The 14,045-nt window shown below is 47.2% G+C and overlaps 1 protein-coding gene across 1 annotated transcript in view; it reads left to right on the top strand.

Annotated features, from left to right (window-relative positions):
- GC (GC vitamin D binding protein) overlaps positions 1-14,045 on the top strand; it is a 54,443-nt gene that overhangs the window by 25,701 nt on the left and 14,697 nt on the right. The window contains exons 3-7 of the mRNA XM_084855366.1: positions 1,100-1,232; positions 3,087-3,298; positions 7,323-7,455; positions 10,256-10,350; positions 13,232-13,361. Of these exons, the coding sequence (XP_084711492.1) occupies positions 1,100-1,232; positions 3,087-3,298; positions 7,323-7,455; positions 10,256-10,350; positions 13,232-13,361 (703 nt within the window). The remainder of the gene's footprint in view (positions 1-1,099; positions 1,233-3,086; positions 3,299-7,322; positions 7,456-10,255; positions 10,351-13,231; positions 13,362-14,045) is intronic.

The following is a 14,045-nucleotide window of genomic DNA, read 5'->3' on the forward strand; positions in this document are numbered from 1 at the left end:
GCTGAACCTTCTGGTTGAGAAGTAGAGCTTGGAGGAATGTGGTGGTTCAGAGAGCCAGGATATAAACTGGCAGGCCAGGGTGTAGCCAGGCAAAAAAATCATGCACTGTGAGTAGGGATGTCGGAGGAATCCAGTTGTGGGGGTGGAGCTTGACAAGCGTTCAATGACTCACCCACCTGGACTCCAGTCCATCGTCTGCTTGCTAGCCTGATTCACCCTGCAGCAGGTCAGGTCAGCTAGTGGATTTTCGGTGTTCTCGAATTCCTGTGAATTATGGCCACATTTAGCGCAAATTGTGCAAATTTGCACGATTTGTGCACATTAGGGCCGCAATTTGCACAAATTACTCCAATGTCGGCAGTAATCTGCAAAATTTGCACGAATTGCAGCCATCATTTGTGCAACTGTCGGGTTACGCAAATTATGGCCAAGGCCACCCCAAAATTACATAAATAGTCCCCAGGATTCAAGGAAGCTGCATGGCTCAGGTCATAGAGTCATAGAATCATAGAAGAGTAGGGTTGGAAGGGGCCTAGAAGACCATTGAGTCCAACCCCTTGCTCAGTGCAGGAGTCCAAGTCAGAGATCCCTGACAGATGGCTGTCCAGCCTTGTCTTGAATGCCTCCAGGGTGGGAGAGCCCACCACCGCCCTAGGGAATGGGTTCCATTGTCATATTGCTCGCACAGTCAGGAAGTTTCTCCTGATGTTCAGCCGGAATCTGGCTTCCTGTAACTTGAGCCCATTATTCTGTGTCTTGCATTCTGAGATGAATGCAAAAGGTCTCAAAAGCAATCCAAGTTGGGCACGCCATGGAACTCTGGCGAGCCCAAAAAGTGTTCGTGAATTTCCCGGTGATGGACACCCCTAACAGTGAGTGGAGGCTGCTAGAATCTGGAATTGATGGGCCTTTTGGACCCACAGATTTACCAACTGGATCAGTAAATAACCGTTTGTTCTTCTTTGGGGCCCAATTTTGAATTTCTTTAATGTACATGGTGTTTGGGCGGAAGGGTTAACTGCATTGACCCCTCCATATTTTAAAAAGAATCAAAAACAACAGAAATGGACAGAGCAGAATAATGTCTCTTCCTTCACAGAACACTTGTCTTGAACAGCCAAAAATATTCCAGTGCCACTTTTGAGGAAATCAACAGTATTGCGAATGAGATTGTCACCCTCGCAGAAAAATGTTGCGTCGAAGGAGCCGACCCTGAATGCTATACCACCGAGGTACATTTCTGCAAGCCCCCTTCCTTGTAGAGATGCTCAGCTCTGAGATAATTATGGAGAGCTGGATGCACTTATTATTTAAGTAACAAGTAAGTTCTGCAACAAATTGTTGCAGCGTGGAGTGCTCCTGTTCATGGTTTCATCCAGACAGCCATATTCTCTTCCATCATATTCCATTTCCCTGCCACTGGTTTTATATATCCCCTCCCCAAACAAGTAGCATTTCATGGCTACAGAGTATGCTCAGTCCTCACAGAGCTGTGGAGGGGGGGAGGTGTCTCACACATCTTAGGCTTTTTTTTTTCTTTTAAAGAATTCTATTTCTCCAAACTTTAGAGTTCCCCCAAGCCTGCTGACACCTCCCTCATGGGGGTGCATACGATGCCATTTTGCCTATATAAGGACCCACACTGGGGGATGAGGTCACATTTAGTATATAGGATACTCTTTCAACATTTCCCTTTCTTTTACCCATGTATGCTTCTTTTCTGCTAAGCTCCTCTTCAATTTGCTTTTTTTGCAAACAGATTCTTAATGCACCATCTATTCACTGTAGATACCTGCCTTAAGTACATTCCCCTTCATTCTTCTTCTACTTCCTCCCCTCCCCACCTTTCCTCTCTTTATCTTTCTTCCATCTTTTCACCTAAATAGGTTTTTTTTTCTACCCAGCACCTGGCTAAGCTTCCTTGTTTTCCCCTCCAACTCTCCGTTCCTGCCAGTTCATATCTTAATGGTGAATCTGTCTATTATTTATTAGTTTCTTTATTTGCCACAATCCCATACAGGGCTAGGCACACTTAAAACTGCTAAGATCACACTAATAAGAGGCAGAAGACATAGACATAGACATAGACTCATAGGGTTGGAAGGGGCCTACAAGACCATTGAGTCTTTCCCCCTGCTCAGTGCAGGAAGCCTGATTCCCAGGCGGTTTCCCATCCAAGTACTAACCAGGGCTGACCCAGCTTAGCTTCCGAGATCAGCCGAGATCAGGCACATCCAGCAGGACTTCTTCACACAGTGTGCAATTAATTTCAAAACTCGCTGCCGACAGCCACTGGCTTAGCGGCCAAGCTAGACATTGCGTGGAAGTGATGATAGGAACTCTGGATGCACTTATTATGGGAGTAACAAGTAAGTTCTGCAACAAATTGTTGCAGCATGGAGTGCTCCTGTTCACGGTTCCAGCCAGACAGCCATATCCTCAGCTCTGAGATAATGATTTGGGCCAGGGCTGTACCACAAGGGAAGGAGGCTTTAACCCAAAGGCCGGTGACAACACCAGGAACCCTTGTTTAACTGTTCGAGGCCTAGAATGCTGGCAGGTTGCACCTAGGATGGCTGGGTGTCCTACTTTACAGGGGACAGTCCTCTATTTTGGATACCTGGGAAAGGACAGTCCTCTATCTGACGATGTCTTCTGTCTGAAGAGGTGTGCAGACCAGGCCTGGTTTCAAGTCAAAGAACCATCAGAATGAAGAACTGAGCCTTGAAGTTGCCGATCAGCAGCTATCACCTGGCCAGGCACACAGGGCACCTGGTCGACCTCTCCACTATGGTGAGGTGTTTTGCATTTAGACTTATTATTTCCAAATTTCCCCCCATACATATACATTTACATATGCAAATGTTAGGCAAATTGATGTCCCCTCCTGTCATCTTTTTTGGTGATGCAGTTCTTTTTTAGCAATGTGTAAGTGGCCATCTTACTTGAGGTCCAATACTAGATGGCTCTTTGCTCTGATCCAGCAGGGTTCTTATGTAACGGAGAGAGTACAACTGAGGGCAAAATGTAACTTGTATCTCTTTCTCTCTCTCCCACTCTCTCTTCCTCCCACCTATCGCTCCCAGTCTTCAGCTCTCTCCACCAAATCCTGCGATGCAAGGACTACTTTTCCTAAGCATCCGGGGACAGCGGCTTGTTGCACCGAAGAAGGCCTAGCTCGAAAGCTGTGTCTGGCAGACTTGAAACACCCGCCCAAGGAGTTCTTCACATATGTGGAGCCATCAAGCGAGGAAGTATGTGAGGCCTTCAAAAAGGACCCCCAGGAATTTTCAGACAGGCAAGTTATAGAGAGCTGCGTTCATTTTCACAATGCCATTTCTCTAAGCACATGCTGTCAAGCAACATTTCCTTGTCCCTTTCCACTTAGCTGTCTATGCTCATCTGACCCTATAAAAAAGAAGAGCATAGGAACAGCCCTGCTAGATTAGACCAAAGGCTTATCTAGACCAGTGTCCTGTTTGCACGGAGATCAATCAGATGCCCATGGGAAGCCTACAAGCAGGACATGCATATAATAGCAGGGGCACTGCCCTTCCTGGGTCATACCAAAGGACATTAACCCCAGCATTCTTTCCATCATCACCCCATCCACACCAGGGCATGACAGTCAACATAAAAACTGGATTAGACCAAGAGTCCATCCTATCCTTCCTAAAGGAAATCAACCCTGAGTGCTCATTGGAAGGACAGATACTGAAGCTGAAGCTCAAATATTTTGGCCACCTAATGCGAAGAGAAAACTCTCTGGAAAAGACCCTGATGCTGGGAAAGACTGAAGGCAAAAGGAGAAGGGGACGGCAGAGGATGAGATGGCTAGATAGCATCACTGATGCAATGAATATGGACTTGAGCATGCTCCGGGAGAGAGCGCAGGACAGGAAGGCCTGGCGTGCTATGGTCCATGGGGTCACGAAGAGTCGGGCATGACTGAACGACTGAACAACAACAACCATCCTATCCTATATACCAGGGGTGGGCAGAAGGTAGAACTTCAAGTGTTTTAGACTTGAATTCCCAGAAGGCCCTGCCAGAACAACACTACCCATGCACAAAAGGATTTCCATAGGATCAGGGGAACTTCTATTTATTTATTTGTTGTCTGAGAACATAAGAAGAGCTATGCCAAATCAGACCAAGGGTCCATATAGACAGTCCAGCATTCTGTTCACACAGTGGCCAACCAGCTGCCTATAGGAAACCCACAAGCAGGACATGAGTGTAACAGCACCCTCCTGCTCATACATTGGCATACTGCCTTTGATATTAGAACTAATATATAGCCATTATGACTAGTAGCCAATAGCCTTGTCCTCCATGAATTGATTGAATTCTTTTTTTAAAATTTACGTATGTATGTATGTATGTATGTATGTATTTTACAACATTTGTATATCACTCCCCATCCAAATAGATTCTGGAGCGGTGAACACAAGAAGTACAGTAGTAAAAAAGATAAAAGATTAAAACAGTGTATTAAAATTATGAACACAGAATGCCAATAAAAACCATGGTTGGTCATTTAAGGAAGGCTTCCTGGAACAGAGCAGTTTTCAGGAAGAGGCAGAAACAACACTGTGTTGGTGTCTGCCTGGCCTCCAGGGGCAGGGAGTTCCAAAGAAAGGGGGCCTCCACACTGAAGGCTCTTCTCCTGGTGGACTCAGGCCATAGGTCCATGTGGAACCACCAGGAGCAGGCTCTCTGATGACCTCAGTGACCAGGCAGGTTGGTAAGTAGGGATGTCAGAGAATTCCGCCATGGATTCCGAAATCAGTGGCGGAACGGTCTGCCACCCCCCTGCCCCCACCCCCCAGGACGAGACTTACCTGGGGCAGATCTTCCTGGCAGCGGTGGCTCCGGCAGCGGCTCCGGCGGCAGTTCAGCGGAGGCGTTTGCGTACGTGCGTTGTTTTGTTTGTTTTTTAAATCAGCCGTGATAGGCTACGTAAACATTTACGTAGCCTATCACAGCTGACTGCAGGGACGCAAACAGTGGCAGCTATGGCCACCGCCATTTGCGTCCCTGCTAGCCAGCAGCTGGATGTCCGGCCGGCGGCTCCGCAGAATCCCTGCGGAGCGGAGCCGGCCGGCCAGGATTCCCGGGGGGGAGGGATGGAGTGCCTCCCCCCCCAGCATCAGCATAATCCGCGAACAGGTAAGTGACTTTCATACATCCCTATTGGTAAGGAAGAAGGTGCTCTCTCAAGTATCCTGGTCCCAAGTGGTTCATGGCTTTTAAAGCATTCCAAGTTGGTGGCCATCACTACATCTTGTAGTGATGTAGCAGATTCCATCGTTTGACTACATGCTATGTGAAGAAGTCCTTCATCTGTCCTGAATGTCCCATTGGAAGGCCTGGGGTTCTAATATAATGAGAGAGGAAGAAAAAAACTGTCCACATCTTTGATGTGATCCAGAAACTCCGGGTGCTTCCAGATGGAGGGCTCCTCGTGCTGCCAAGTCAAAAGGCACTATGTTGCTATTTCCTCCTTTCCACCTTAATGGGTTTTTCTGTGGAAGGAAAAAGATGGAAGTAGAGGTGGGAAAACACAGGATAGAGGCCCCAACTCTTTCTTCATCTTCTGGTTACTAACCAGAACTGTCTTCATGAAGTTTATCATAGGAATATGGAACTGAGTCCATTGGCCTACCTAGGCCAGTGCTCTCTATTCAGAAATGTCTTCTTCTTTAGCTTGCCAAGGCTTCACTCCAAGGGGGTTATTATAACAGGAGAAAGAACATTGTTAGGCATGGGCAGGTCCCCTCTTCCCCGTCCAGGTTCTCCAGGTGCCTGCTGAGCCCCTGCCCCAGCTCACATGCCCCTGGAACTGCTCTCAACCTCCCCCCACCCCCAGTAGTCAAACTGCCCACACTCACCGGGGAGCTGGGACCCATCCTCAAGTGCTGCAAATGCCACTTTGCAGAAGAAAATGGAGATCGCAAGTGTGCATACATCGAGCCTTATGCAAAATGGTGCCATGAATAGCCCATACAAGCCTGTAAGTGGCCCATTTATGCTGGTAAACTTGTGCGTATGGGCTATTCACATGCCATTTTGCAGGGAAAGGCTGGATATGTTTTGCTCCATATATAAAATTCCACTCCCTTGTCAAAGGACATCCAGTAGCAGAGTTAGAATAGATTTCTTCCTGGAACTCTGGAGAAGTGAGTTGAATCCGGAGTGTTCCTTCCATGAGTGTTCCTTCCAAAAGAACTGGGATCGAGCAGAAGCTTCCACTGATGGAGGGAGGTGATTTTTGCCAATTTCCCCTTTCCTTTGCATCTCCGCTCCCACTAGGAAGTCCACCGACTCTCCAGTGCAGTTGTCCAGGGGGCAGATAAGGCTGGAGGGGGGTAGGAGGAATAGGCAAAAGTCACGTTCCTCTCCCACTTCCTCTAGAGCAGGAGTGGGTAACACATAGCCTATGGGCCGCATACACTCCCCCCCGATCGAACCCCACTTCCTCCACCACGCCACAGCTGGTGTGTGTGTGTGTGTGTGGGTGTGTGTTTTAGAAAGAAAGAAAGAAAGAAAGAAAGAAAGAAAGAAAGCGAGCAAACAGAATGGTGCTCCCCAAAATATGTTCAGAACCATGGATAGCTCATTTAGAGTTTTGACTGGCTCTGACTGAAACCTAGAGAGGATCCACAGTCCCACTGACATCAGAGCCACCAGCCTCCACTTTTGCAAGCTAAAGTTGTCCATGTTAGTACTACGGGGCCTCTATGGATCACTGAAAGTGTCAAATTAAGCTCACAATGAAGTGAAAGTTAAGCATTTTTAGAACTACAGAGTGCCTTGTCACTGAATTTCAGTTTCAAACAGGCGATTTATTTTATTTTTATTTCATTTTTTACCTAGTGCAGTCTGCGGGGCAAAACTGACCCCCAGACTTCCCACAGTTGCCCACACCTGCTCTAGAGGAGCATCCTGTGAATGGAACTTTGCTCTTGGAAACTCTAGAGCCAACCAGGGAAAGAGTATTGAAGGCACTGGCAATAGGTCTCTCAAAAGCCATTAGTTAGCAAGGCCAGGATATAAATCAAATCAATAAATAAAATGACCATCCATGGTCAGAAGCAGTATACCTCCGAGTACCAGATGATGGGGAAAAAAAACAGGGAAAGGCTATCACCTTTATGTCCTCCGTGGGAGTTTCCCTCTGGCTGGTAGGCTAGCTGACCTAAAATTGGCCTTGCTTGGGAAGGCAAGGAAGGCCATGCTTATGTTACAATGGCTACCTATCTCACTTGTTCTATGCCATTGCCAACTCCTTATGTTCTCTTATGTGTTCCACCTTCTAGGTTTCTCTATCAGTTTTCTTCCGACCACAGCCGTACCCCATTGCCACTGTTGCTGACTTCTACAACAACCTACTTATCCATCGTAGGAATGTGCTGCAGTCAGGAACGACCTACAGTCTGCTTATTAAAAGAGGTCAGTGTGTTCTTCTCACAGCACAGAATGATTGCACTTTCTTTGCAATGTTGTCCCTCAAAGCCCAAATAAATAAATAAACCCAGTTCAATTCCAACACTGTTAAGCATCAGGTACATCAAATGTTGATTCAGTGCAGCTTTGCAACTTGTTCTGCTCCTGTGGTTTTACCGCAGGGTGCCAGGCTTATGTAGCAGCATGGCTTGTCACAAGTTCACAATGGAATAATGTTTAAAAGAGAGGTGCCAGGGCTCATGCTTTCCTGCTATGCTGCTAAGCCAGAACGTTTCCCTTAGAAATAGTATCCCTGGTTATTGCAGAGGAACTGTCCAAAAGAGATAGGAAACAAGAGTCACTGGACAGAAGAATTCTCAGGAGTGCTGAACCAATAAGGGAGTTGTCCAGCCACATAGATAAGGCTTCCAAGCAAGGAGCTAGATCAGAGAGATGTTGCACCAGCAGTGTCTCACCTGCTGGCAAGGGGTTCCTCTAGGGATGTATGAGAATTTTGTTTCAGTTCACAAATCACTCAAAAATGTCCTGTCCACAATCCCAAACTCAGATTTGAACAAGAGCACGTTTTCTCAAAAAATGTTCACAAATTCCAGAACTTACTTTCACGAAATGTGTACTTGAAAAACGCACAACTTCCTCAAAATGTTCTCAAATTGCACAACTTCTAAATCACCCATCCTTTAGTCTATGGGGAAATCTGCACAAATTTGGGGGAATCTTTGTGCAACTTTCACATTCAATAGCTGTTTGTTTTGCACAGTTTTCCCATTCACAAACACAAGGGCAAATCAAGGCAAACAGCAAGCTGAACGTCAGAGGATCTGGGACAGCTTGAACATCACTCATTCACCTATCCCTTGTTTCCTCCATGGCCACATTCCTCATCTGTAGTTGGTGTTCTGCAGCCACTGTCTGGATGCAAAGGGCCTGGCAACCAAATGCATCCTCTTCCTCTAAGGATGACTGATCTAATCCTGGCACCGGGTGGTGGAGATTAGGCCTGCGCACTGCTTCGACACAAAGCCCAAAGCTCTGAGTCAAAGCAGGGTGCTTCAGGCTGCTTCAGGCCGCCTCCAAGGTGAGGCAGAGGGGGCACGAAGCAGCCCAAAGTGGATTGGGTTGCCCTGAAGCACTTCGGTGTGCTTTGTCGCAATCCGGAAACCCAACTGCCACGCTGCCACCACCGCTCAGCCTCCTTAACTGGGTCCTATGGACACGCGCCAGCAGCTGTCTTGCTGTTCCAGAGGGGGGAGCCATGTTTAAAATGGCAACTCCCTGTATTTCTGGAAATGCAGGGAGTTGCCATTTTAAACATGCCCCCCACCATCCCCTGGAACAACAAGACAACTGCTGGCATGCGTGCAGTGGGCCTAGGAGCTGCCAGTGCCAGCTGCTCCCCTGGCAGTGCCGGCAGTGGCTTCCCCGGTTGTGGCTCCCCTGGCTGTGACAGCTCCCCACACACACACACAGAGATAACAAGATGGCTGACAGCCTAAGGGCCCAGGTAAGGAGCTGGGGGCTGGGCAGTGTGTTGGGGGGGGCAAAGCAGGATTCGGATGTCCAAATTCCGCTTCATCTCCATAGGCTGAAGTGGGTCGGGGGCCCGTGAATCAGCACGAAGTGAATCAAGCTCACCGTGGAAGCCCCAAAGCAGCCTCTGAGTCAGATCGGGGGGGGGGGGTCCATGCACAGCCCTACTGGAGATCCTGCCAATATTAGTGCATGTATATTGCAAAGGCTAGAAAAGAACTAAAGGCACACCCATATTTTTTTTAAACCCACAAAATGGAAATGTCTTGAAAGGAAGGGAATCATGATGGGACATATGCTCCCTCATCATGATGGGAATAAGAGATAGTGGGTTGGATTCAGATTTTTTTTCTCCACTGGTGGGAGCATTCCCCAAGTGGAGTTCCACTCAGAATGCTCCCATCAGCAGAAAAGGGGAGATGTCAATTCCATCCACACCTCTGCAGATCATGATGCCACCTCCCACACTATTCCAAAGGGTCCCCCAACCCTCCAAATCGGACTGGGGGCATAGCGGACTGCAGGGTGAGGAAGGAATTGACAAAGATCACCTCTAACCCTTTCCACCAGAAGCCTCCTGCAGATAGCTGGAGTCCTTCTGTCCACAAGGAGACAGATTCTGGGTCCAGCCCAATAAGTTCAGAAACAGCAAGCCTGATCAACACAAAAGTCCTCGGAGTGTCAGCTTCCCCATTATCTGTGTGAGTTCCCCCACCCACATTGTATGGGAGTATTACAGACTGGCAGAGATGGAGAATCTCATCCGCAACTCATGTGGGGAATCATGTTCTAAATCAGGGGTGGGGGACCTAAGGCCCACTGGAATGCAGTCCCCAAGAGCTTCTCCAAAAATTGAATTTGGCCCTCAAGCTGAAAGAGTTTTCCCACCCCAATTCTACTATATAATGTAGCCAAGGGCTACTTGCCAGAGGGATCAGCACTGTAGTGGTGATTCTGTCATACATGCCATATCCCTCTGAGGTGAGTATTGTTCCCATTTTACAGATGGTGTTCTAGGCTCAAGAGCTAGGGCTTCCTCATGACTACTCAGCTGCTCTGGAACCAAGCCTTCCAGATCCAGGCTCAAAGCTCTGTCTGGTACACTGAGCAAAAATATGCTCAGTTTACCACACAGAATTATAGTTTGGGCCCCCATTAATGAGCACTTTCAGAAGTACTTGAAGCCGCTGCCCTCATCAAATATGAGTCAAGTGTTTCATCTCTGACTAATGGACCTCTTCCTTTTATTTTGCAGAGGCTAGACAGGATGTCCCTCCGGACACTCACTGATCTATCCAACAAAGCGTGCTCCCGCTATGCCTTGTTTGGGAAAGAAAAAACAAAACTCAGGTACAAAGGAAATCCTTTTGTGTCGTGCATTTCTGGCAGATCAGAATGTTAAAAGTTCAATATCTGAATGTCAGGTACTTCTGCTTTACTGTGAAAGCCTCGAGAGATCTATTTGGGTTTGAATAATCAAAGTGCCACAGAATTTCATGGGGCAGAACTGAGTTTGCTACCATATATGAACTGGTAGCATCTTTAAATTACTGTTACTCAAAACATGGCTCTGCAGAGAAATCCTAGGGGGCATTCTGTCACATGTTTTGTTTAGTTTTGATTTTGTAAATACACTTTGGTGGAAAAGCAATAGTTTTGGAGGGAAACATTCCTTTCTTGTCACACTCTAGAAACTGATAATAAGCCAGTTAGAAGCTGCTAAATGATGTGTAATAGCACAGAATTGGAAATATCCAGATTAACTATCAATTCCACTTGGATCCATGAATATAGAATATAGCAGTTGTGAGAAAACAAGGCACATCCAAACAGCAAAAAGTTTACAGAAGAATAACACTGTTTTGGAGACAATGGCTTCCCTGTGGATGAAAATCAGCACTCATTTAGTAGACATGATCAATGAAAATGCATATGTGTAGAGGCCTAGCAGGTCAGAACCCTCTGGGGTGGTGGGGTGAGATTTATTTATTATTTATTTATTTATTTAGAACTTTTCTATCACACCCTATATCATTAAGATCTCAGGGTGGCTTACAGATAAAATCCATTTAAGAAGTATTAAACAATAAATAATTTAAAAACCTAAAAACATATTAAACTATTAAACAAATACTTGTTAAAAACTAAAACAATAAAACAGTTAAAACAATGTGCTAGGGAATACATTTAGCCCGCAAAGGCTTTGGTAAAAAGCCATGTTTTTACTTGGAGCCGAAATGAGACCAATGTCTGCACCAATCAGGCCACCAAGGGGAGAGCATTCCACAACCACAGTGCCACAGGAGAGAAGGCCCTCTCCCACCTCCCACCATAATGTGTGTCTCATACTGGTGGGATACAGAAGAGGGCCCCTCCAACAGATCACAGTTCTCAGGCAGGCATATATAGGGAGAGGCACTTCCTTAGATAATTGAGGTCCCAAGCTGCTTAGGGCTTTCAATGTCATCACCAAAACCTTGAATTCTGACCGGAAGCATATTGGCAGCCAGTGCAATTCCTTTAAAACTGGTGTTATATGGTTTTTATGAGGTGTTCCAGTCAGCAGTCTAGCTGCTGCATTTTGCACTAGCTGCAGCTTCTGAGTCATCTTCAAGGGCAGCCCCACGTAAAGTGCATTGCAGTAGTCTAACTGGGAAGTTACCAGCGCATGTACTACTGTGGCTAGGTTATCCCTGTCCGGGAAAGGCCGTAGCTGGCAGATCAGCCGAAGCTGGCCCCAAGCACTCCAGGCCACAGAGTCCACCTGGGGCTCCAGGGACAGGGATGGATCTAGGAATACTCCCAAGCTACGCACCTGCTCCTTCAGGGGGAGTGCAACGCTGTCCAGGACAGGTCACTTACCCAACTCCCAGACTCGGGATGAACTCATCAGTCCAGTGACTAGGAGGCAGAGCGGAAGTGCCATTGGGAAGCAGAGTCCACCTAACAAGCAGGGAGCTCTCCTGGGAGAGGCCAGGAACAAAAGCAAGATCAGGGAACAGGAACAGGGACAGAGTCAGCAGGACCAAGGACAGCTCCAAGGTAGCAGTCAGGTTGCTCTGATGAGTTTCAGTGCCAAATACAGCATATGCATCGCCCTAGCAGCCCTCCTATCTGTCCTGGGCCTTGCTCCCATTCTGGAGAGTGGGGCATCTTAAAGGATTAGCACTCTAGCCTAGAATCATAGCATCACAGAATAGTAGGGTTGGAAGGGGCCTACAAGGCCATCGAGTCCAACCCCCTGCTCAATGCAGGAATCCAAGTCAGAGCATCCCTGACAGATGGCTATCCAGCCTCGTCTTGAACGCCTCCAGTGTGGGAGAGCCCACCACCTCCCTAGCTAATGGGTTCCATGGTCATATTGCTCTAATAGTCAGGAAGCTTCTCCTGATGTTCAGCAGGGTTCCTGTAACTTGAGCCCATTATATTTTGTCCTGCACTCTGGTCAGTTTTGAAGTACAGATGCTCATCGTGACAGTCCGCATAGTCACATGCCCTGGCAGAGTCCAAAAATGAAGGCAGTTGTGTCGATCCATATCAACAAACCAGTTCTAACAGGCTTCAACTCTACCAGGATCAGGTCTTTTGTAAAACAAATAGGTCTTAGAATCATAGAACAGTAGGGTTGGAAGGGGCCTACAAGGCCATCGAGTCCAACCCCCTGCTCAGTGCAGGAATCCAAGTCAGAGCATCTCTGACAGGTGGCTCTCCAGCCTTGTCTTGAACGCCTCCAGCATGGGGGAGCCTAGACTTTTGCACCTCACTGATTCCACATGGGTCAATTGGCAACTTTGATGAGTTGTGACAAAAGACAGTGAAGCTTTGAGTATGTGATTCAACATCCCTGGGGGAGGAGGGGGGAGTCTTGGGAGATTGGGGCTCGGTGGGGGTCAGAAAGGCTGCACATCAGATCCTGGCTACTGGGTCATGGTTCAGTATCAGCCAAGGGAGTCAGGACCCAGTGTCTCTGTGGATTGAGTTGCTTGACCATACAAAGAACATCCATGAGCTCCTTGGTTCCACCCACCCCCTCAAGGTCCTAGGCCCCTGCTTGAGGTATGTATGTTGTAAGGGAGTAACAAGGATTGGAAAGAGACCATTTCTACATCTCTATCTGTGGCATACACCGTTCAGCCGCTATCATCAGGAGATGCTTAGAAAGGCCAAGCAGACTGCAATGGAGGAGCAAAGCTGATCTAAACTCTCCCTTATTTTGTGTGACCCCATCTAGCTACTTAATAACATTTACCCAGAAAAGCCCAAAAGCTTCCTTTGAGGACATCTTAGCCCTGGCTGAAGATGCTTCCGATGTGCTCTCCAAGTGCTGCGATTCTTTGGAAGAAGACTGCATCAAGAAGGAGGTGGGTGTTCAGGAATCACCTGCATGTCTACATTCAACAGCTTTCATAGTTCTGCTGAAAATAGCTGAGCAATATGTGCCTGGCTGTAGCGGCTCAGCCCTCTTAGACCCAAACCCCACCTTTTGCAGAATTAGCTGGACTGCACCAACTCTTGTTGGATTATACCACTTCCAGATGCATGCACGGATAACTGCTGTAGCCTAGCCTTCTCCTTGAGATGCTAGTTTTCTATATGGAGAATGATTTTTTATATAGAGACATTTAAATGTGCAATTCCCCCAACTATTTCTGTCATGGTACAATCTAGCAAGAGTTGCCCCATGTGATTCGGCTGACCATGCCGCCAAACTATCCATTTAAACCTGGAAATAAGTCTCATTTATTTCAGTGGGACTTACTCCCAAGCACATCTGCATAGTATTGTAGCCTTAGTCCAACCAATCCAGGAATTCCAAAAATGAATGTTGATAAGTTTACCTGTAAGTGTCAGGAGTGTTCGTTGTTCCACCTTTCCTCTGAGGGTTGGTTATGCTGTTTTAGAAGGCATTTCCCTAACATCACACTCAGTGCTTGGTAAGCTTTGTGTAGTAAGGAGTACCAAATGGCATGCTGCCTTTGAGCTTCTCTTTCACTCTCATTCCCAGCTTTCACCAGTCTGGCACCCTGCAGATGTGTTGGATTACA

Source organism: Heloderma suspectum, chromosome 5, assembly GCF_057233095.1.
Source record: "Heloderma suspectum isolate Gila_16-S chromosome 5, 16-S_ref, whole genome shotgun sequence".
In the NCBI taxonomy this organism is placed as follows: Eukaryota; Metazoa; Chordata; class Lepidosauria; order Squamata; family Helodermatidae; genus Heloderma; species Heloderma suspectum.